Source organism: Procambarus clarkii, chromosome 2 (genome assembly GCF_040958095.1).
Source record: "Procambarus clarkii isolate CNS0578487 chromosome 2, FALCON_Pclarkii_2.0, whole genome shotgun sequence".
In the NCBI taxonomy this organism is placed as follows: Eukaryota; Metazoa; Arthropoda; class Malacostraca; order Decapoda; family Cambaridae; genus Procambarus; species Procambarus clarkii.
In genome coordinates, this window is record NC_091151.1 from 34,323,056 (window position 1) to 34,346,876 (window position 23,821).

Here is a 23,821-nt window from a genome sequence, read left to right on the forward strand (position 1 = left end):
TGTTGTTTATAGTTAGATTCCTCAGATTATCTGAGAATTCAGTTATATTAGTATTTTGAAATATGTAAACAGCTCCCTTTGTTATAAAGGATTTAATGGATTTGATTGAGAATTGAGCAGAGGTATATTCAGGGTAGTCGTCTGTTACTAATGATACTGATGCAAATGCACCAGTATTTGCATCTATCTTAATAGATAGATGTAAAGCACCCTTTATGCTGTATGACAGAGACTAGATTTAGTCTGATGTTGTATGGCAGATGCTGATAAATAAATAATGATAACTGGAGGAAATGTTTCCGGAGCTATTCTTGATTTTTGCAAATATTAAAGAAGACCTCATTCATTCTGACTGCTGCGACACTCACACTCAATGATACATACATGCCTATGAACACGGTATTCTGTTGAGCATCACGGTGCCTTGTTCATATAAAGCTGAGCTTCACGTGAAGGATTTAACAACAGCACTGAAAACGTAACAGAAGAAAAGGTGTATATTAGAAACAGATGTTGAATTTGTTCTCGATGATCACAGGCGCCGGCCACATTAGGTGGATTTGTTCAAACTCCTTCGCTAAACATTCATCTGCTTAGTGCTAGCAAGAACTATTGTACACGTAGGTATTGGAAGGAGAGTTGTGAAGGTAAGTAATAAAATTAAATTTAAAAGTTAGTAATCTAATTTTTGTTGGTTATTGCTTTGGTGGAAATTTGGACAGAGTAGTAATAGGCATACTACAGTCTTGAGAGACTATGGAGTTGCGCTCTGGTTGTCGAGGCTGAAATGTTCTCTCCACAGCACAAAGCGCGGGGTATATCTTGAGGTTATCTTGAGATGATTTCGGGGCTTTAGTGTCCCCGCAGCCCGGTCCTAGACCAGGCCTCCACCCCCAGGAAGCAGCCCGTGACAGCTGACTAACTCCCAGGTACCTATTAACTGCTAGGTAACAGGAGCATTCAGGGTGAAAGAAACTTTGCCCATTTGTTTCTGCCTCGTGCGGGAATCGAACCCGCGCCACAGAATTACGAATCCTGCGCGCTATCCACCAGGCTACAAGGCCCCTACCTACAAGGGTAGGTAGATTTGGAGGAGAAACTGCTACCCATGCAGCAGGTCCCCCGTCTCCACGATGCTGAAATTGTCCATTGGAAGGGCAAACGCCAATACGCTTGGTTCCAGCGCCGACGAAGGAACTGTGACAACGAGGTTGAATTCAACAACAAACTGTCATACAGGCTCCAACTCCGGATTTTCCCTCGAGGTACATTCCTGAAGGAGAGGAGAGGAGACAATAAGTTTATGCTGGAAATAAGAGAGTGCAGCAGTAAATTTAAGAAGTTTGGGTGAAAACAACATAGGCGAACACAGGCAACAACTTAACAACTAATATCTAGTAAGTTGTTAATTCACATCACATCATCATGAACATTGTGGGTGGAGGAAGTCATCATGTCACATCATCATGGATATCGTAGGTGGAGACATACATTATTTCACGTCATCGTGAACTTTGTGGGTGGATGCATACATCATGTCACATCATCATGAATATTGTGGGTGGAAGCCAACAATAAGTAACATCATCATGAACATTGTGGGTGATTGCATACATTATGTCAAATCATCATGAATATTGTAGGTGGGGGCATACATTATGTCAGATCATCATGAAGATTGTGGGTGAAAGATTACTTTATGTCACATTATCATGAATATTATGTGTGGGGTGATACATTATATAACATCTTCATGAAGTGGGTGGGTGGAGCCATACATTGTCACATCATCATGATCATTGTGCGTGGATGAATAGTGCCACATCATCATATGCAATGTGGGTAGAGGCATGCATTATGTCAAATCATCATGAACATTATTGGTGGAGGCATACATTATATCACATCGTCATGAACATTTTGGGTGGAGACCTACATTATGTCACTTCAACACGAACATTGTTTGTAGGGGCATGCATTACGTAACATCATCATCAAAATTGTTGGTAGAGGCAAATATATATTACGTTACTTCATCATGAATATTGTTGGTGGGGGTCACACATTATATCACTTTCTCCATGAACATTGTTGATGGACGCATGCATTATGTCACATCATCATGAACATTGTGGGTGTTGGCATACATTATGTTACATCATCATGAACATTGTGGGTGGAGGCATACATTATTTCACATCATGAAAAACAGTGTAGCTGGAATTATTCATTATGTCACATCATCATGAACATTGTGGGTGTTGGAATACAATTTTTTACATCATCATGAACATTGTGGGTGGTGGCATACATTATTTCACATCATGAAAAACAGTGTAGCTGGAATTATTCATTATGTCACAATATCATGAATATTATGGGTGGAGACATAAATAATGTCACATCATCATGGACATTGTGGGTTAAGGCAAACATTGTCTCATCATCATAAAATATGAGGGTATAGGCATACATTATGTCACATTATCATGAACATTGGAGGCGAAGGCATACATTATATCAGATGATCATGATCATTGTGGGTGGAGACATACATTATCCCACAACATCATAAACGTTGTGGTGGAGGCATACAATGTCACATCATCATGAACATTGTTGTTTGAGGCATACATTATGTCCCGTCATCATGAACGTTGTGGGTGGATGCATACATCATGTCACATCATCATGGACATTGTGGGTAGATGCATACATCATGTCACATCATCATGGACATTGTGGGTGGATGCATACATCATGTCACATGATCATGGACATTGTGGGTGGATGCATACATCATGTCACATGATCATGGACATTGTGGGGTGAGACAAAATATATGTCACATTGTCATGAATATTGCAAGTGGAGGCATACTTTGTGTCACATCATCATGAACCTTGCGGGTGGAGGTATACATTATGTCACATCATCATGACGATTGTGGGGTGTGGGCATACATTATTTCACATCATCAAGAACATTGCAGCTGAAATTATTCATTGTGTCACATTATCATGAATATTATAGGTGGGGGCAAACATTATGTCATATCTTCATGAACATTGTGTGTGGATGCATGCATTTTCTCACAACATCATGAACATTGTCGTGGAGTCATACATTGTCACATCATCATGAATACTGTGTTTTGTGATATACGTTATGTCAAAATCTCATGACCATTGTGGGTCGAGGCACACATTATTACATTATTATATACCCTGTGGATGGTGGTATACATTATGTCACAGCATCATGAACATTGTGGGTTAAAGCATACATTGTCACATCATCATGAAAATTAAGGGTGGAGGTATACATTATATCACAACATCATGAACATTGGGGCGGAGGCATACATAATATCACATCATCATGATCATTGTGGGTGGAGATATACATTATATCATCATAAAATTTGTGGTGATGACCACCACTATCATAAAAGTTGTGGTGGAGGCATACTAGGTCACATCATCATGAACATTGTGCGTGGATTCGTACATCATGTCAAATCATCATGGATATTGTGATTGGAGACATTCATTATCTCACCATCATAAACATTGTGGGTGTAGATATACATTATGTCACATCATCATGAACATTGTGGGTGGAGACATACATTATGTCGCGTCATCATGAACATTGTTGTTTGAGTCATCCATTATTTAACAACATCATGAACATTATAGGTGGAGACAAATATTATGTTGCATCATCATTAACATTGTGGGTGAAGACATTCATTATGTCATATCATCATGAACATTTTGGTTGGGAGCATACACTGTGTCGCACAAGGGACAAGTTACAGTAGTGTTCAGTGTATTAGTTCACGTCCAAATGTGACAGTCCTTCTCCAGCTTCACGCACTGTCCCTCCCCTCTCTCCCCGCCCCCCCCCACCTCCCTCTCCGACACCGCCCTCCCCCGTTACACAGAAGCACCGGGGCATTGTGTCCTTATCACTCAGATGACCACTAGATTAATAAATAATTATTCACCGCTGACAGAGTTCCCATAAAGGGGAACTCCCCTGCACCAAATTCAATAAGGTTCATATCCCTGATGATTACGAAAGCAATATGTTTTTATTGTCCAGTTCACTTGCCTCTATATTGCCCATAAACACTTCCTGAAAATCCCAAAATACTATCTGTCACTAAGCCGTTTGGAAAATTTGTATTAATATATTTTGGTATTATTGCATAACCTCATTTGTCCTTGTCAGCAGTAGCGTGTGTGGTAGAATCAAGCTGACACTGTGGGACTCTTGTCAGTAGTTCAGGAGTGAGTGGTAGAATCAAGCTGACACTGTGGGACTCTTGTCAGTAGTTCAGGAGTGAGTGGTGGAGCAAGCTGACACTGTGGGACTCTTGTCAGTAGTACAGGAGTGAGTGGTGAAGCAAGCTGACACTGTGGGACTCTTGTCAGTAGTACAGGAGTGAGTGGTGGAGCAAGCTGACACTGTGGGACTCTTGTCAGTAGTTCAGGAGTGAGTGGTGGAGCAAGCTGACACTTTGGGACTCTTGTCAGTAGTTCAGGAGTGAGTGGTGAAGCAAGCTGACACTGTGGGACTCTTGTCAGTAGTTCAGGAGTGAGTGGTGAAGCAAGCTGACACTGTGGGACTCTTGTCAGTAGTTCAGGAGTGAGTGGTGGAGCAAGCTGACACTGTGGGACTCTTGTCAGTAGTACAGGAGTGAGTGGTGAAGCAAGCTGACACTGTGGGACTCTTGTCAGTAGTTCAGGAGTGAGTGGTGAAGCAAGCTGACACTGTGGGACCTGACTCTGCTCTTAACACAGGTAATACGGCGTGTATGCCATACAGATGGACCTCGGTATTATGGAAGAGAAACGTTATGATTACATGGTCATGGGAAAAGTTATGATTACTTGTCGAACATTGTTATGTCCATGTTTGCTATGATGAAGTTATGGTAGTGGTCGGTTGTTCTGTCTGACTATATTAGAGGCAAGTGGGGGTGTGTGGCTATTATGTTAGTTCTTATGTGGTCCAAGGTTTAAGCAGATGTTTGGGTGATTTGTGCAGGCTTTGTGATCGTTGATATTAGCATAGAGATTGAAGTTGCATAGATATTGCTTCCTCAACACAGTTGAGGAAGCATTCGAGTTGAGGTCTACAAAGGTCTGTGAAATCACCTCCTAAACTATGTGGCTTTATTTGAGTTTGTTGTTTATAGTTAGATTCCTCAGATTATCAGAGAATTCAGATATATTAGTATTTTGAAATATGTAAACAGCTCCATTAGTTTAAAGGATTTAAGGGATTTGATTGAGAATTGAACAAAGGTATATTCAGGGTAGTCGTCTCTGTTTCTAATGATAGTGGTGCAAATGAGCTATCTTAATAGATAGCTGTAAAACCCCCTTTATGCTGTATTTCAGAGACTGCAGACACTAGAGTTAGTCTGATGTTGTATTGCACATTCTGTAAAATAAATAATGATAACTATAGGCAGTGTTTCCCGGAGCTAATTTTGATTTTTGCCATTATTAAAGATCTCATTCATTCTTACTGTTGCTGTAACACGGGGAGGGTGTTCTCGACTTATCCTTCCTTCTTCTCCCTCTACCCGTATTCTTATTTTTTATTCTCTACAAGGGACTCCAAAACTTTTACTAAAGCCGACTCCACGCCACGTGGTCCTAAGACGATTGACCGACTTAGGATTCTACAACCCGTATGACGTGACATAGACTTTGAGCAAAACCCTAGAGTCGCCTCCGCCGCCACCACCAGACCAGTAACACAGAGCAATGATCGAGGTCTGGATCGATCATGCTAATTAATCAACCTTGGGGCTTCATCCCCACTAGTAGTTTATAACCTCGGAAACTTGAGTGTGGAATTATTTAGACGGGGATGATGAATTCCGATTCGATGTTAGAATCGGCGCCCAATTCAACTCTGCCTCGTGTGGACCACGTGACCAGGACAAGTTCACATAAACACATGGAAATAGTAAAAATGCAATTTATTAACTAATTAATTTATTAAAAGAAAAACTAAAACAAAATCTAAATATGTTCACTCCCTGTCACTTTAACACTCCCTACTTTTCCTGAACGGCAATGAATTGACTATCCCTATAAATAACAATAGCAACTATACCTCTATGTTGACCAGCTAAAGATGTTGGGCTGGTCTTGGGGGAGAGGTGAGATGGGCTGACCTCCCCCAGTTGATCTAGAGTTCACACTGATCTCTTCCTCGTCTGGTCTTCCCCAGACTAGAGCATTGTATCCTTCCGCATAGTCTAAGTTTTACCAAGTTACTAGCAAGGTTTAAGTTATAACAATTAACCTCTGTTGTACTTAATTGATCCAGACTGGTTGAATTATTTTACTGAAGTTAAATTACACAAGCATCTAACGGCCGAGCTGTTCCCGTTCCCCAAAATGGTTAATTGAACTTTGAGAAATAGTAGACATGTCAACTTTGATGACCTATGACCGCCAGGTCACTCCGCCTTACAACTTAGATCTGATTCGTGATGTCACTGACGGTGACTTAACTCAATAATTAGAATACTCTTGATATTGTACCCAGTAATATTATACAATACAATTTTAATACAAAATGAATAAAGGCTAATTTCTCTAACTTAATGAATACTATAGGATGATTCATTATACGCAGCTATGAACAAGGCGTAGATTATTTTCACCGCGAATTCCCCTGGGGTCAGGTCCCGGGTCACCACGCGGGCCCAGCTTCCCATTCTCTTTTGTCGATAAACCACTCTGGATAATTCTTACAACCAGCCTAGTTTGTTACATTGCGATACTCACAATCAATGATACATACATCATTGATACGTACGACCAGCTGGTCGTTGATTACGACCGACTGGGAAGCCGGTCGGCCAAGCGGACAGCACGCTGGACTTGTGATCCTGTGGTCCTAGGCACGATCCCGGGCGCCGGCAAGAAACAATGGGCAGAGTTTCTTTCACCCTATGCCCCTGTTACCTAGCAGTAAAATAGGTACCTGGGTGTTAGTCAGCTGTCACGGGCTGCTTCCTGGGGGTGGAGGCCTGGTCGAGGACCGGGCCGCGGGAACACTAAAAAAGTCCCGAAATCATCTCAATAAAACCTCAAGATATATATACCTATGAACAGAACACAGTATTCTGTTGAGCATCACGGTGCCTTATTCATATAAAGCTGGACTTCATGTGAAAGACTTAACCACAGCACTGAAAAACGTAGCAGAAGAAAAAGTTTGTATTAGAAACAGATGCTTGAATTTGTTCCTGTTGGTCACCGGCGCCTGCCACATTAGGTGGATTTGTTGGAACGCTAAACATTCATCTGCTAAGTGCTAGCAAGAACTATTGAACACGTAAGTAATGGAAGGAGAGTTGTGAAGATAATGAAATTAAATTTAAAAGTTCGCAATCTAATTTTTGTTGGTAATTGGCCTAGTGAGATTTTTTTACTTTTGGAGTAGTAGTAGGCATCCTACAGTCTTGGGAGACTATGGAGTTGCGCTCTAGTTGTCGAGGCTGAAATGTTCTCTCCAGAGCACAGAAACAGGGGCAGGTCAATTTGTAGGAGAAGCTGTTACCCATGCAGCAGGTCCCCCGTCTCCACGATGCTGAAATTGTCCATTGGAAGGGAAAACGCCAATACGCTTGGTTCCAGCGCCGACGAAAGAGCTGCCAGAACGAGATTGAAATCAACAACGAACTGTCATAGAGGATCCAACTCCGGATTTTTCCTCGAGGTACATTCCTGAATCCCGTCCCAAAAGATGGTATATTGTGCTTTTGATGGGAAAAAATAAGGTGCGGGTTTGCTATATAATAGCAAGAAATGAAGATATCATTATCAATATGGACACCATTTAAATTGGTAATGGAAATAAAACGTTATTTACATTAGTGCAGGAGGAAATAAAGTAGAAAGAGTTAAGAGTGAGACAGTAATAAAGAAGTTTAAAGCAGCAGTTGAGTTATTTACTATCATGAGCGGGATCTCGATAACATGTGGCATTCTTCCAAGAAGAGGAGTTGACACCGATTAATTATTTAGGGCAATTTGAGTTTATTACCGACTATATCAACATTGAAAAGTCAATGCAAGATTATTGATGTAATACTTGAAACACTTTCGCGGAAATATTGTTTGCTCGGGCTACAGTAAAGAACACTTAACTTGAGCTGTTGCTTTTTCTTCTTCATTGGAATCTTCATTTGGTGAGTTTGTCTGAATGTGAACTGTTGAAATACTGGGGCATGGGAACGTGTTCCGGGAGCGGAGACAATAAGTTTGTGCTGGAAATAAGAGAGAGTAAATTAAAGAAGTTTGGGTGAAACAACATAGGCGAACACAGGCAATAACTTAACAACTAATATCTAGTAAGTTGCTAATTCACATCACATCATCATGAACCTTGTTAGTGGAGGAATTCATCATGTCACATTACCATGGATATTGTGGGCGGAGACATATATTATGCCACGTCATCATGAACTTTGTGGGTGGATGCATACATCATGTCACATCATCATGGAAATTGTGGGTGGAGGCAAACAATAAGTCACATCATCATGAATATTGTAGGTGGGGGCATACTTTATGTGACATCATCATGAACCTTGATGGTGGGGGGAATACATTATGTCATATCATCATGAAGATTGCGGGTGGAAGAATACATTACGTCACATTATCATGAATATTATGGGTGGGGTGATACATTTTGTAAAATCTTAATGAATTATATGAGTGGAGGCATACATTGTGTCACATCATCATGAATATTGTGGGTCGGGACATACATTATGTCATATCTTCATGAACGTTGTGTGTGGATGTGTGCATTTTCTCACATCATGAACATTGTGGTGGAGTCATACATTGTTACATCATCATGGGCATTGTGGGTTGGTGGCATACATTATGTCAAATCATCACGACCATTGTGGGTGGAGGAATAGATTGTCACATCAATATACAAACCGCCAGATGCAACGGCTGAGGAATTCACAGAACAGATAAGCAAAATAGAGAATAGCCTTGATAATTTGGAGAACCCGATACCTGATATTATTTTCCTAGGTGACTTCAACTTGCCTAGTCTCAGGTGGAAAATAGCAAACAATAATATTATACCAGGAAATCTATCAGGACCTAACCAACCACAGATTAGAGAACTACTTAGATTCTGTGACAAATTTTCACTCAATCAGCAGATATCGGAGCCAACGAGAAATGAAAATATTCTAGATCTGGTCTTTACGAACAATGAAGACATTATCAGAGACATTACGATATCAGATACCACATACTCAGATCACAAACTCATTGAAGTGCAAACGACCATCAATACTCAGAATAGACCTAAAACGTTGATAAAGCGAGAGGGGCTATTCAGTAAATTCAATTTTAATAATAAAAGGATAGACTGGGAGATAATAAACAGGGAACTTACAAACATTCCATGGGGAACTGTTCTAAATAATACAAGTCCTACAGAAGGAATAGAAAAACTTACTTCAGAAGCGTATCAAGTCTGTCTGAAACATGTTCCTTTGAGGAAAGCCAGAAAGAGATCTAACGTAGAAAGAGAACGCAGACGACACTATAAACGCAGGAAAAAAATAACGGAACTGCTTATGCAGACACGAATTTCCCGTCAAAGAAGGAATAATTTAAATAGGGAGATTGAAGAAATCGAGCGGAAATTGAAACACTCATATGAAACTGAAGAAAGGCAGTTAGAACAGAAAGCAATTCAGGACATAAAGAAAAATCCAAAATATTTCTTCTCATATGCGAAATCAAAAGCAGAAACCACTGCCAGTATTGGACCTATTCGTACAAGTGAAGGTTCATACACGGAGGATGACAAAGAAATTAGTGAAATCCTAAAAAAGCAGTATGAGGACATGTTTAGCACTCCAATAAACAACATGAAGGTGGAAGATCCAGACATTTTCTTTATGCGGGATATTCAAACCCCGGTAAATATAACTGATATAAACACGAGCGCACTAAATTTTGAAAAAGAAATTGAAAACATGCCCATGCACTCGGCCCCAGGTCCAGACTCATGGAATTCAATATTTATAAAGAAATGCAAAGTGCCGGTAGCACAGGCACTCAGTATAGTGTGGAGGAAGAGCTTGGACACGGGGGAGATACCAGATGCACTTAAAGTAGCAGACATAGCCCCTCTACACAAGGGAGGGAGCAAAGCATTGGCAAAAAATTATAGACCAGTTGCACTAACATCGCACATCATAAAAGTATTTGAGAGAGTGATTAGGAGTCAGGTCACCAATTTCATGGAGACCAATGACCTTCATAACCCAGGCCAACATGGATTTCGAGCGGGAAGATCGTGCCTCTCACAGCTACTTGAGCACTACGACAAAGTCACTGAGGCATTAGAAGAGAAACAGAATGCTGATGTGATATACACGGACTTCGCAAAGGCCTTCGATAAATGTGACCATGGCGTGATAGCACACAAAATGAAGTCAATGGGAATAACCGGTAAAGTAGGACGCTGGATACTCAGTTTTCTGTCAAACAGGACTCAGCGAGTAACTGTCAACCATATAAAATCTAGTCCAAGTGCAGTGAAAAGCTCTGTACCTCAGGGTACAGTCCTTGCACCACTGCTTTTCCTTATTCTCATATCAGATATAGACAAAAATACAAGTCACAGCTCCGTATCATCCTTTGCAGATGACACAAAAATCAGTATGAAAATTACCTCGGCTGAGGACATTGAAAAACTTCAAGCTGATATTAATAAAGTTTTCGACTGGGCATCAGAAAATAACATGATGTTTAACAGTGATAAATTCCAGGTACTCAGGTACGGTAAAAATGAGGACCTTAAACATAATACAGAGTACAAAACACAATCAAATGTACCCATAGTAGGAAAACAGCATGTAAAGGATTTGGGAATAATAATGTCGGACGACCTAACGTTTAAGGAGCATAACCAAGCAAATATTGCGACAGCCAGAAAAATGATAGGATGGATTACGAGAACTTTCAAATCCAGGGATCCCATCACAATGGTTGTACTCTTCAAGGCACTTGTGTTGTCCCGTCTTGAGTACTGCTCAGTACTCACTTCCCCCTTCAAAGCAGGAGAGATTGCTGAAATAGAGGGAATACAGAGAACATATACAGCACGCATAGACGCAATAAAGCACCTAAATTATTGGGATCGTCTCAAAGCCCTCCAAATGTACTCACTAGAAAGAAGACGAGAGAGATATCAAATAATATACACCTGGAAGATACTGGAGGGCCAAGTACCAAATCTACACAGTAAAATAACAGCGTACTGGAGTGAACGACATGGAAGAAAATGTAGAATAGAACCAATGAAGAGCAGAGGTGCCATAGGCACAATCAGAGAACACTGTATAAACATCAGAGGTCCGCGGTTGTTCAACGTCCTCCCAGCAAGCATAAGAAATATTGCCGGAACAACCGTGGACATTTTCAAGAGGAAACTAGATTTATTCCTCCAAGGAGTGCCGGACCAACCGGGCTGTGGTGGGTATGTGGGCCTGCGGGCCGCTCCAAGCAACAGCCTGGTGGACCAAACTCTCACAAGTCGAGCCTGGCCTCGGGCCGGGCTTGGGGAGTAGAAGAACTCCCAGAACCCCATCAACCAGGTATCAACCAGGTATCATCATATGCACCGTGGGTGGAGGCATACATTATGTCAAATCATCGTGAACATTGAGGGTAAGGGCATACTTTATATCACATCATCATGAACATTTTGGATGGAGACCTACATTATGTAACATCATCATGAAGATTTTTGGTGGATGGTTATACTATGTCACTTCATCATAAATATTGTCGGTGGGGTCACACATTATATCATATTTTCATGAACTTTGTGGGTGGATGCATGCATTATGTCACATTATCAAGAACATTGTGGGTTAAAGCACATATAGTGACATCATCATGAAAATTGAGGGAAGAGGCATACATTATGGCATATCTTCATTTACATTGAAGGGTAGAGGCATACAATGTGTCACATCATCATGAACATTGCGGGTAAACATTGCCCGGTTCACTTGCCTCTATATTGCCCATAGACACTTCCTGATAATCCCAACATTGTTGGGAAACAATCTATTAATACATTTTTGTTTCATGATTGCATAACTTAATTTGTCCTTGTCAGCAATAGCATGTGATAGAGCAAGATTACACTTTGGGACTCTCGTCAGTAGTTCAGGAGTGAGTGGTGGAGCAAGCTGACACTGTGGGACTCTTGTCAGTAGTTCAGGAGTGAGTGGTGGAGCAAGCTGACACTGTGGGACTCTTGTCAGTAGTTCAGGAGTGAGTGGTGAAGCAAGCTGACACTGTGGGACTCTTGTCAGTAGTACAGGAGTGAGTGGTGGAGCAAGCTGACACTGTGGGACTCTTGTAAGTAGTTCAGGAGTGAGTGGTGAAGCAAGCTGACACTGTGGGACTCTTGTCAGTAGTTCAGGAGTGAGTGGTGGAGCAAGCTGACACTGTGGGACTCTTGTCAGTAGTTCAGGAGTGAGTGGTGGAGCAAGCTGACACTGTGGGACTCTTGTCAGTAGTTCAGGAGTGAGTGGTGGAGCAAGCTGACATTGTGGGACTCTTGTCAGTAGTTCAGGAGTGAGTGGTGGAGCAAGCTGACACTGTGGGACTCTTGTCAGTAGTTCAGGAGTGAGTGGTGGAGCAAGCTGACACTGTGGGACGTTTGTCAGTAGTACAGGAGTGAGTGGTGGAGCAAGCTGACACTGTGGGACCTGACTCTGCTCTTAACACAGGTAATACGGCGTGTATGCCATACAGATGGACCTCGGTATTATGGAAGAGAAACGTTATAATTACATGGTCATGGGAAAAGTTATGATTACTTGTCGAACATTGTTATGTCCATGTTTGCTATGATGAAGTTATGGTAGTGGTTGGTTGTTCTGTCTGACTATATTAGAGGCAAGTGGGGGTGGGCGGCTATTATGTTAGTTCTTATGTGGTCCAAGGTTTAAGCAGATGATTGGGTGATTTGTGTGGGCTTGGTGATTGTTTATATTAGCATAGAGATGTTTACACAGTTGAGGAAGCAATCGAATTGAGGAATATATGAAGGCCAGGGAAGTCACCTCCTAAACTATTTGGCTTTATTTGAGTTTGTTGTTTATAGTTAGATTCCTCAGATAATCTGAGAATTCAGTTATATTAGTAATTTGAAACATGTAAACAGCTCCAATATATATGAAAGATTTAAGGGATTTGATTGAGAATTGAGCAAAAGTATATTCAGGGTAGTCGTCTCTGTTACTAATGACACTGGTGGAAATGAGCTATCTTAATAGATAGCTGTAAAACCCTTCTTGTGCTGTATGGCAGAGACTGCTGAGACTAGATTTAGAGTCATGTTGTTTGGCAGATTCTGTAAAATAAATAATGATAACTGGAGACAGTGTTTTTTGGGGCTAATCTTGATTTTTGCGAGTATTAAGGTTGACCTCATACATTCTGACTGTTGCGACACTCACACTCAATGATACATACATGCCTATGAACAGAACACAGTAATGCTGTTGAGTATCACGGTGCCATGTCCATATTACGCTAGACTTCACGTGAAGGATTTAACAACAGCACTGAAAACGTAACAGAAGAAAAGTTTTTTATTAGAAACAGATACTTGAATTTGTTCCCGTTGGTCACAGTCGCCGGCCACATTAGGTGGATTTGTTGGAACTCCTTCGCTAAATATTCATCTGCTTAGTGCTAGCAAGAACTATTGTACACGTAGGTATCGGAAGGTGAGTTGTGAAGGTAAGTAATGAAATTAAAATAAAAACTTAGTAATCTAATTTTTGTTGCTTATTGCCTTGGTGAGATTTTTGGACAGAGTAGTAGTAGGCATACTACAGTCTTGGGAGACTTTGGAGTTGCGCTCTGGTTGTCGAGGCAGAAATGTCCTCTCCAGGGCACAAAGCCAGGGATAGGTCGATTTGGAGGAGTAGCTGTTACCCATGCAGCAGCTCCCCCCCCCCCCATTCACCAATCCTGAAATTGTTCATGGGAAGAGCAAACGCCAATGGCGTTTTGTTCCAGCGCCTACGCAGGAGCTGCCAGAACGAGGTTGAAGTCAACAAAAAACTGTCATAGAAGCTCCAAATCTGGATTTTTACTCGAGGTTCATTCCTGAATCCCGTCCCAAAACTTGTTACATTGTGCTTTAGATGGGAAAAATAGAGTGCGGGTTTGCTTTATAAAAGCAAGAAATGGGGATATCATTATCAATATGGACACCATTTAAATTGGTAATGGAAACAAAATGTTATTTGCATTAGTGCAGAAGGAAATAAAGAAGGAAGAGTTAGGAGTGAGACAGTAATAAAGAGGTTTAAAGCGGCAATTGAGTTATTTACTATCATGAGCGGGATCTCGATAACATGTGGCATTCTTCCAAGAAGAGGAGTTGACACCGATTAATTATTTAGGACAATTTGAGTTTATTACCGACTATATCAACATTTGCAAAGTCAGTGCAATATTATTGATGGATTACTTGAGGCACTTCCACTGAAAGATTGTTTGCTCGGGCTGAGGAACACTTGCAGGCGATGAGTCACAATAACGTGGCTGAAGTATGTTGACCAGACCACACACTAGACATTGAAGGGACGACGACGTTTCGGTCCGTCCTGGACCATTCTCAAGTCGATTGTGAGAATGGTCCAGGACGGACCGAAACGTCGTCGTCCCTTCAATTTCTAGTGTGAGGAACACTTATTTCGCGCTATTGCTTTTTCCTCTTCATTGGAATCTTCAATTGGTGAGTTTGTCTTTGTGTGAACTGTTGAAATACTGGGGCATGGGAACGTGTTCCGGGAGAGTAGACAATAAGTGTGTGCTGGAAATAAGAGAGTGGAGCAGTAAATTAAAAATGTTTGGGTGAAAACAACAGGCAACAACTTAACAATTAATATATATTTTATCTTGTATGTAAAGACATGCTGGATATTAATACACTCACATAAGTATGGATGAGTCCAAAATATTAGTTGAAGATATATAAATTGCTGAATACATTATTTACGGATGCAAATCACATAACTCAGAAAGACAAGACGAGGCGCGGGAGTACCAATATACTTCAGGGAAAATTTAAGTGTACAGCCAAGAAGAAGATCAAAACTAAGCCACACACAAACTGCTAGATTAAAAATACGTTGAAGAAGATCTATTTACCCACAACTCGTTCTCGCAGTTTCGTACAGTCAATATTGACTTATTAAATAAGTGCATATGACATACTAATTTATTGTGAATATTTTAGTTTACCTTGAAAATCTTCATAGAAAACACCGACCTTACCTAACCTTCTTAGTATGTTAAAATAAGCATCTTATTGCTTCGTGATTACAATTATTACTTAACCTATACCTATAATAGGTTAAGTAATAATTGTAATTAAGAAGCAATAAGATGCTTATCTTAACATACTAAGAAGGTTAGGTAAGGTCGGTGTTTTCTATGAAGCTTTTCAAGGTAAACTAAAATATTCACAATAAATTAGTATGTCACATATGCACTTATTTAATAAGTCGATATTGACTGTACGAAAGTGCGAGAACGGGTTGTTACCCATGTGAGGCAGCTCCTATTTATATCCCTCTTAACTTATTCATACATGTCTCTAACCTACACTTGAAACAATCCATCAGTCCCACAGCTATTATGTTACCAGGTAATTTGTTCCATAAATCAACAAATCTGTTTCCAAACCAGTATCTTCCCATATCTTTCCTGTTTAGTATCTTCTTCAATTAATAACCATAGTTACTTGTTCTATTGTACATTGATAAAATTACCACCATATTATTAACCCATTTGTTATACCTTTTCATGTGTTTGTTTACTTTAACCATATTTTAACCAGTGAACCGTGCTGTGAGACACCTGTGTTAAGACAGGAGCGACTGAACTGAAGATTGCCACCACTAAAAATACTTTGTTGTAAAGAGCTGAGGAGACCAGTCAGAAGATTCATGAAACATTTATTACAATTTTGTTTTTATCTAAACCCCAACAAAAGTTTATTGACAGGTTCTGTAACAACAGACTCACCCAGTAATGATATATATATTAATGATTTTAATGATTTTTGTGCGCAGAATCATCACAGTTTGGCAGTAGTGTCATGGACGTAACAGGCCCTCGAGTGCTCATTCCTTCTCCACCCTCTCTAGACCTGAGCGAAGTCACACTCCAGCTCCATCCAGGTGAGCTCAAATGTTATTGAGTCTCACTGTTCTTAACTGTAGGTCAGTTTATGAATATCTATTAATTTACCAGATCTTCAAAGAATTTCACTACGACCTGACCTGAGTGTGCGCAAAGTACATTATAATAAGTCCACTTCTCTTTCTCATTTATATCAATGTTCTCCTAATGCCACTCAATACTTCAAGCTAATTCTATTTTTTGATGACATAACTGTTATTTTCTCTAATACTAGCAAACTTATTCTAAATGCCTCTGTAAATACTGAGTTAAACAAAGTCCACCAGTGGCTGACTGCTAACAAACTTAGCCTTAACAATGACAAAACATTTTACATATTGTTTGGTAACAAGTCCTTAAATCAAATTAACCTAATTATTAACAATTCCCAAATTATGTTCAAAATGGAAAGTAAATTTCTTGGGGTTCACATTGACAACAAGCTGAACTAACATTGTTATACAAAATGAAACAATGAAAGTATCTGAAACAGTAGGCATTCGCTCCATGATCAGATACCATGTACCTCGTGCTTCCTTGATAACACTTGCTTATTTAGCCATATCTAACCTATGGTATCTGTGCCTGGGATCTACAACCTAAAATTACCTCTGATCACTAATTACTCAACATAAATCCGCAATCAGAGCCATTACATACGCTAGACCCCGACAGCACTCAGCTCCCTTACTGAAATCTTTAAATGTGTTAAGCAACATGTCACTGCACATCTCGCAAGTGCTAATCTGACCTTAAACACTTCCTTTAAGGCTGTAACATAACCCATAGGCATCACACGATGTATTTTTGATATCCGAAGTGTGCGACTTAACCAGCGCAAAGTCGCTCTGCAAATCACGGGTCGTAAACTATGGAATGATCTTCCTAACGAGATGAAAAATGTGTACTTCTCTCGACCAGCTTAAAGAGAAACTAAGAACTATCTTATTAACTTTATGTTGCCAATTTTCTCATTGTTTTTTCTCGTCCTACATGTCAACATGTGTTATGCTGTTATTGTGAACATTAACATCCTATCTTCATCCACGTTATTGTGGCTGAAAATATTATTAATATTTGTGTTATTTGTGAGCCACTTGAGCTCACAAATCCACAAATATCACAAAGAACATTAAATAGACGAGGGAAGAAATAGCTTAAGCTACTCTATCTTTTAGAGATATAGAGTAGCTTAGAGATGTATTAGATGGCCTTTTAGAGATGTATTTCATTATCTCAATACACGATCTTGAAATTGAGTGTTATTGTGACTCATCATGTGCTTAATAATTACCTTATATGTGTTGTTACTAAATACAGTACTGCTGATCCTACATGCCATAAAGCATTGTATGTTTTTCATATTCTCACCTACTTTGATTTTGTTTTACATTTGTGTGTACTGTTAAAGCAGCTGTTGTTTATACATGTTTCTTGTTAAATTGTAAATTATTTTCAAAACATTAAACAATTCAGTTATGTTCCCATATTTCCTGTAATATTAAGTGTTCTATAAAAACACCTGTTCATTTTATCCCTTTTCTTTTACTGCTGTGCCATCCCTAAACTCTATATAATTTACAAAATGTCTTGAACTATTTTTAGGTTAGCATGTTTCTTGTTAAGTCTCTACTTTGTCGAACCTTTAATCAACCTACTTCTTTTATCCTAAGTTATGCTCGAAACGCTCACTGCATATTAGTGGCTTTTTGGAATGTAATTGTCTTACCTATGTATCATCCTCAGTTCATGTTTCATATGAATGTACATTTGGGTAAATAAATTATTATTATTATTATTTTAAAATGCATGAACTCCACAAATGATCAGATGACTGGCAAATGCTTTTTTAATATTGACAAATGCAAGACCCTGCAAGTAGGACATAACAACCCATGCCACAACTTTCAAATTATTACAATTATATTAATTTAAAGAAGATTTGATGACGAAGTGGACATTGGACACAAAATCCACCACCCAATGAAAGTTGCACAGCAGATAGGAGCAGCAGTCAAACCAAAGTAACCAAACACTTCGAATAATCAAGCGTACATTTGATTTTAAGGAAAAGAAGGTTTTGAATCCGCTGTATAAATCTGTAATGTTAAAATGAATAAATAAATGTATAAATCTCTTTGGATTGCTGTAACTAAGCATGGAGACCTCATCTCCAGAAGGATATAGCTGCTCTGGAAAAAGTGCAGCACCGGGCAACACAAATCATTCCAGAGCTAAGTCAACTCACGTATCAGGAACGATCGAGGGCCACAGGGCCTCAACAAACCAGGCAGGTAGATGACTGATCCGTCACGACAGGGCGGACCTAATTGAAACTTTCAAAATACTGAACAATTTGGAGAACATTAATCCGGAAAATTTCTTAAAAATGTCAGATGTAACCCAAACAAGGAGAAACGGTTTCAAGCTCAACAAGTCATAATGTAGGAATGATAGTAGATGCCTTTTCTATTAACCCATAGAACCGCCTACCCGCCGAAGCCATATATGAAAACAAAACTGTTAACTTTTAAAGTGCAGCTGGAAATGATCATGAAGGTAATTGGGCGGGGGGGGGGGGGACCTTCAACAAGCCGCCGATTACCAGTGCACATCGAGGCCACTAGTGTTAGTGGCTCTCAGGCTTATCAGTTAATTAATACTATGCCGTGAGGAGGGGTGAAAAAAACCTGGTCTGAAATCACCAGTTTATATAAGATCACAACCTATCCTCCGGTTTAGGTAGTACTTTTGTAACTATGTGGACCATCGTACATACATTCACATAATGGACAATTAGATTGTAGAATTATGTACTAATAACTCTATAGAGCCCCCCCCTCAAAAAAAAAAATAAACTTAAATATTTCTTAGCCTTGTAAATCACATTAATGTATGATATTAGGCCTCAGATAGTGTGTATTAAGCCTAGGAACGTTAGGTTAGGTTAAGATTTCTTTGCAACATCAGTACAAAAGCTTCCAGTTTGTCCAAATTCAACAGTACTGATATTTACTGCAGGACCTTGGTAAAACTGGTTCAGTAACAGGGTTGTTGATTTATGAACCAGTTACCGCGTAACATAATATAAGTAGGATCCCGCATTATTTCAAGCGGTGGTTAGACATATATTTATGAATGGGACTGGGTGGAAAAAAAATAGGAGTTGCCTCGTACATTTCTAACAAATCTCTTTCAACCTCTTGAAGGCGTAGCCGTCTCAAGAGCTCCATGACTGATTCCTTTTCTAATTCCAAGGACTGAAAGTGTCATGAGCATAATTAGTGCAAGGACTGAAAGTGTCATCAGCATAATTAGTGAAGAATCTAAAAGTAGCATCAGAATAATTAGTGCAAGAACTGAAAGTTTCATGACCACAATTACTGCATGAACTGAAAATTTCACGAGCACCATGAGTCCAATGACTGCAAGTGTCATGAGGATAATTAGTGCAAGTACTGAAAATATCATACACATAATTAGTGCAAGGGCTAAAAGTGTCATATGCATAATTAGTACAAGGACTGAAAGTGTCATCAGGAAAATTAGTGCAACAACTGAAATTGTAAAGAGCATAGCTAGTGCAAGGACTGAAAGTATCATGAGCATAATTAGTTCATGGACTGAAATTGTCATGTGTATAGTTAGTGCAGAGACAGAAAGTGTTATGAGCATAATTAGTACAGAGACTGAAAGTGTTATGAATATAATTAGTGCAAGGATTTAAAGTGCTATAGTAATAATTAGTTCAAGAGTTAAAAGTGTCATGATCATAATTTGTGCAAGGTCTGTAAGTGTCATGAGCATAATTAGTGCAAGGCCTGAAAGTGTCGTAAATGTAATTAGTGCAAAAACTGATTGCGTCATGTATTTAATTTACGTGGTAACACTGCGGATATAAAACACCACATATTTCGTGTTAAATTTCATGGAGCCTCAAAGAGGCTAGGCTACTGACCAGCCTGTGACTCGCGATATATTTTATTTATTATTTGATTTATTCCACTGGTTTATTTAATTTGATGGCCCAACAATGATCATGAATTAAAGGATCATTAAGAATCCATCTAGGTTCAAAGAATCATATAATACGATTTAAGAACCAATAATTTCTGAATTTGATAAACTAGTATAGCATTTCTGGTTCATCTATGGATGATCTAGTTCCTACACCATCCAGTTCGAAGGACTAAGATATATTTGGGGAAATCTACCAGTTATTGATTTGATTAATATTTCAAGACATTGTTTTTAATTGTATTTATTACTTATGAGCGGACTGTAATTTTATTATTTATTATCACCAGTACACTGCCCTTCACACATTTAGAGGGGGTTTCATATTTTAATCTTACTGTAATTAAACTGTTAAATTGGTAAATTAATGGGTTAAATTACAGTACTATGGGTTAGTTATAAATTATACAGCCTCAGCTGTTGTGTAGCGTGAGATCTAATGCTCCAGCATCGGACTCGGTCCTCCATATGTGGTCCGTCCTAGACATGTATTAATGGCGGTCGTTGGCTGAACTATGCAAATGAACAGCATTTTATTGTTTTACATTAGATTTATTATGTTTGACTTGGGAATATCCCACAATAGTTTTTGTCACTACAAATGTGGTTAGAGGAGGGCCTAGCCATTGTCGCGTGATGCTGGTGCCATGTAAGGTTTGACCTCGCGTGGCAGTGGTACAGTGGACTTGGCCTCACAAGGCCAAGGTGCAGTTTGAGGCAACACATTCACACTTAGCTCTTTCTGTAAGTCAACATTTACATGGACTGGCATGAGACGGCTGGGTGGGCTTAAGGCATGAGAGGGCTAGGTGGTGTTCAGGATGCACGAGAAGACAAGGTGGGATTCAGGAGGAATGGGAGGGCCGGGTAGGGTTTATCAGATATGAGAGGGCCAGGTGGGGTTCAGGTGTCACGAGATGGTTGGATGTAGAGCAGGAGGCTTAGGGAGGTTTAGGAGGCATGAGAGCATGGGCCGGGTGAGGTTTAAGAGGCACGCGAAGGCCGGGCAGGGGTTCAGGAGGCACGAGAGGGCCAGGTACGGATCAGGAGGAACGAGAGGGGCAGGTTGGGTTCAGTAAGCACGATAGGGCCGGGTGGTGTTTAGGAGGTAGGATACGGCCGGGTGGGATTCAAGAGGCGCGAGGTCGGGTGGGGTTCAAAAGGCATGATAAGGCTGGGTGGGGGTTCTGAGTCACGGGAGGGGAGGGTTGGGTTCAGTAGGATCAAGAGGGCTTGGGGGGTTAAGGAGGCACGAGAGTGCCTGGTGGGGTTAAAGAGGCACGAGAGTGCCTGGTGGGGTTAAGGAGGCACAAGAGTGCCTGGTGGGGTTAAGGAGGCACAAGAAGGCTGGGCGGGGTTCAGGAGGCACGAAACGGTCGGATGTGGTTCAAGAGACATGAAAGGGTCAGGTGGGGTTCAGGAGGCATAAGAGGGATGGGTGCGGATCGGGATGCACGAGAGGGCTAAGTGGGGTTCCAGGCAGCATGAGAGGGCTGGGTGAGATTCAGGAAGTGCGAGAAGCCCTGGTAGGGTTCAGGAGGCATGACAGAGCTGCGTGGGGTTCAGGAGGCATGAGAGGGCTGGGAGGGGTTCAGGATGCTCTAGAGGACCGGGTGGGGTTCAGGAGATAAGAGAGGATTGGGTGAGGTTCAGGAGATCTGTGAGTGCCGGGTGGGGTTCAGAGAGCACGAGAGGGTCTGATAGGATTGTGGAGGCACGTGAGGGCCAGGTGGGGTTCCGGAGGCATGAGTGAGTCGGCTGGGGTTCAGGAAGCACGAGAAGGCCGGGTGGGGTTCAGTAATCACGAGAGAGCTGAATAGGGTTCAGGAAGCATGAGAGGGCTGGATGAGATTCAGGAGGAACGAGAGCCAGGTGGGGGTTCTGGAGGCATGATAGGACCGGGTGGGGTTCACGAGACACGAAAGTGCCAGGTGAAGTTCAGAAAGACAAGAGGGCCGGGTATGGTTCATGAGGCATGAGAAAGCCGGGTGGGGTTATGGTGGCATGTTATGGCCAGATAGGGGCAGTAACTGGGTTCTTTTCTGTGAACGTGTCTTACAACCTCTTCTTCTTTATCCTACCCCCAAGTCGATGGTACGTTTTCAAGAATTGAGGGTAGCAAGTAACAGTGCAAGGGATACGGGGGAGGGGGGGATAAACACTATGTAATTACACGTACACCAATATATTATCACCTTCACCAATATATATATAATATATCTCTAAGTATTACTACACATATTTCCACTGTGTCACTTTCACTCAGGACACTCAATAGATCAGCAGTGTTCATCAAATCCCGGCAAGTCTACTACATCCAGGTACACGTCATCTACACTCAATGGTAATCATTGGCGAGTTCATCTTCCTCAACAACGCCAAGTCCAAACACCGTACCGTCATAATGTCCCAATACCCCACATCCGCTCTCCAGAAACATACTAGTAGAAACATATCAGCAACACTCTGACAGGGTTCTCAAATAATCACATACAGGGGTAGCTAACACCCTAGCAGAAGTCTCTAGCAACACACTAGCAGCACTTCTCAACCGACAGACAACTGTCATCTCGTAACCCTTCATGGCTAAAAATCCCGGATACGTCAGTCCATACAACACTGCATAAATCCAGCAGCTAACACACTGCTACTACCGACAGCGGCCACTTTGTCCTTTCACAGGACCAAGTCAAGAGTTCAGGACAGCCCAAGGTAAACTGCCCTCCTTAGCGCAATCGCCTCCTTACGTCACCTCTGTGAACATAAAACGTCGTTTGGTATAAAGACAGAACACTGTCTGTATAGTCCTTTGCTATACACACAGTCCTTTGCTATACAGACATATAGCAAAGCTATGGAGAGTACAGAGCATTTTCGACGAGATTGTAATGATTCCTTCATAGCGTCGTTTGCCTCAAGCCTCAGAAACGGCAGATTGACCTGGAGAAGAACTGGGGATGGGGATCCTGCCTCTCTGGTGAGGCCCCAGCCAGCTACGATTCCAGTCACGGCATCAGCTTCGTCAGCCAGCGGAACGTCAGCAGGCCCAGTTAATATCTGGGAGATATCAACTGGGCCTGTCTATATATCACCACACCCAAAACTAGTATGAATTAATTTTGAAGATAATTAATTCATAGATCGTGCCTCTCACAGCTACTTGAGCACTACGACAAAGTCACTGAGGCATTAGAAGAGAAACAGAATGCTGATGTGATATACACGGACTTCGCAAAGGCTTTCGATAAATGTGACCATGGCGTGATAGCACACAAAATGAAGTCAATGGGAATAACCGGTAAAGTAGGACGCTGGATACTCAGTTTTCTGTCAAACAGGACTCAGCGAGTAACTGTCAACCATATAAAATCTAGTCCAAGTGCAGTGAAAAGCTCTGTACCTCAGGGTACAGTCCTTGCACCGCTGCTTTTCCTTATTCTCATATCAGATATAGACAAAAATACAAGTCACAGCTTCGTATCATCCTTTGCAGATGA

At 40.8% G+C, this 23,821-nt stretch overlaps 1 protein-coding gene across 4 annotated transcripts in view; it reads left to right on the forward strand.

Annotated features, from left to right (window-relative positions):
- Positions 1 to 23,821, forward strand: part of LOC123748174 (metalloreductase STEAP4-like) — a 293,870-nt gene that overhangs the window by 455 nt on the left and 269,594 nt on the right. For 3 of the 4 annotated variants that reach the window (XM_069324217.1, XM_069324222.1, XM_069324228.1), the window contains exons 1-2: positions 12,707 to 12,832; positions 16,199 to 16,306. In XM_069324217.1, the coding sequence (XP_069180318.1) occupies positions 16,225 to 16,306 (82 nt within the window). In that variant the 5' untranslated portion in view covers positions 12,707 to 12,832; positions 16,199 to 16,224. Of the gene's footprint in view, positions 1 to 12,706; positions 12,833 to 16,198; positions 16,307 to 23,821 lie in introns of those variants that run through there. The other variant, XM_069324221.1, reaches the window with a different exon arrangement.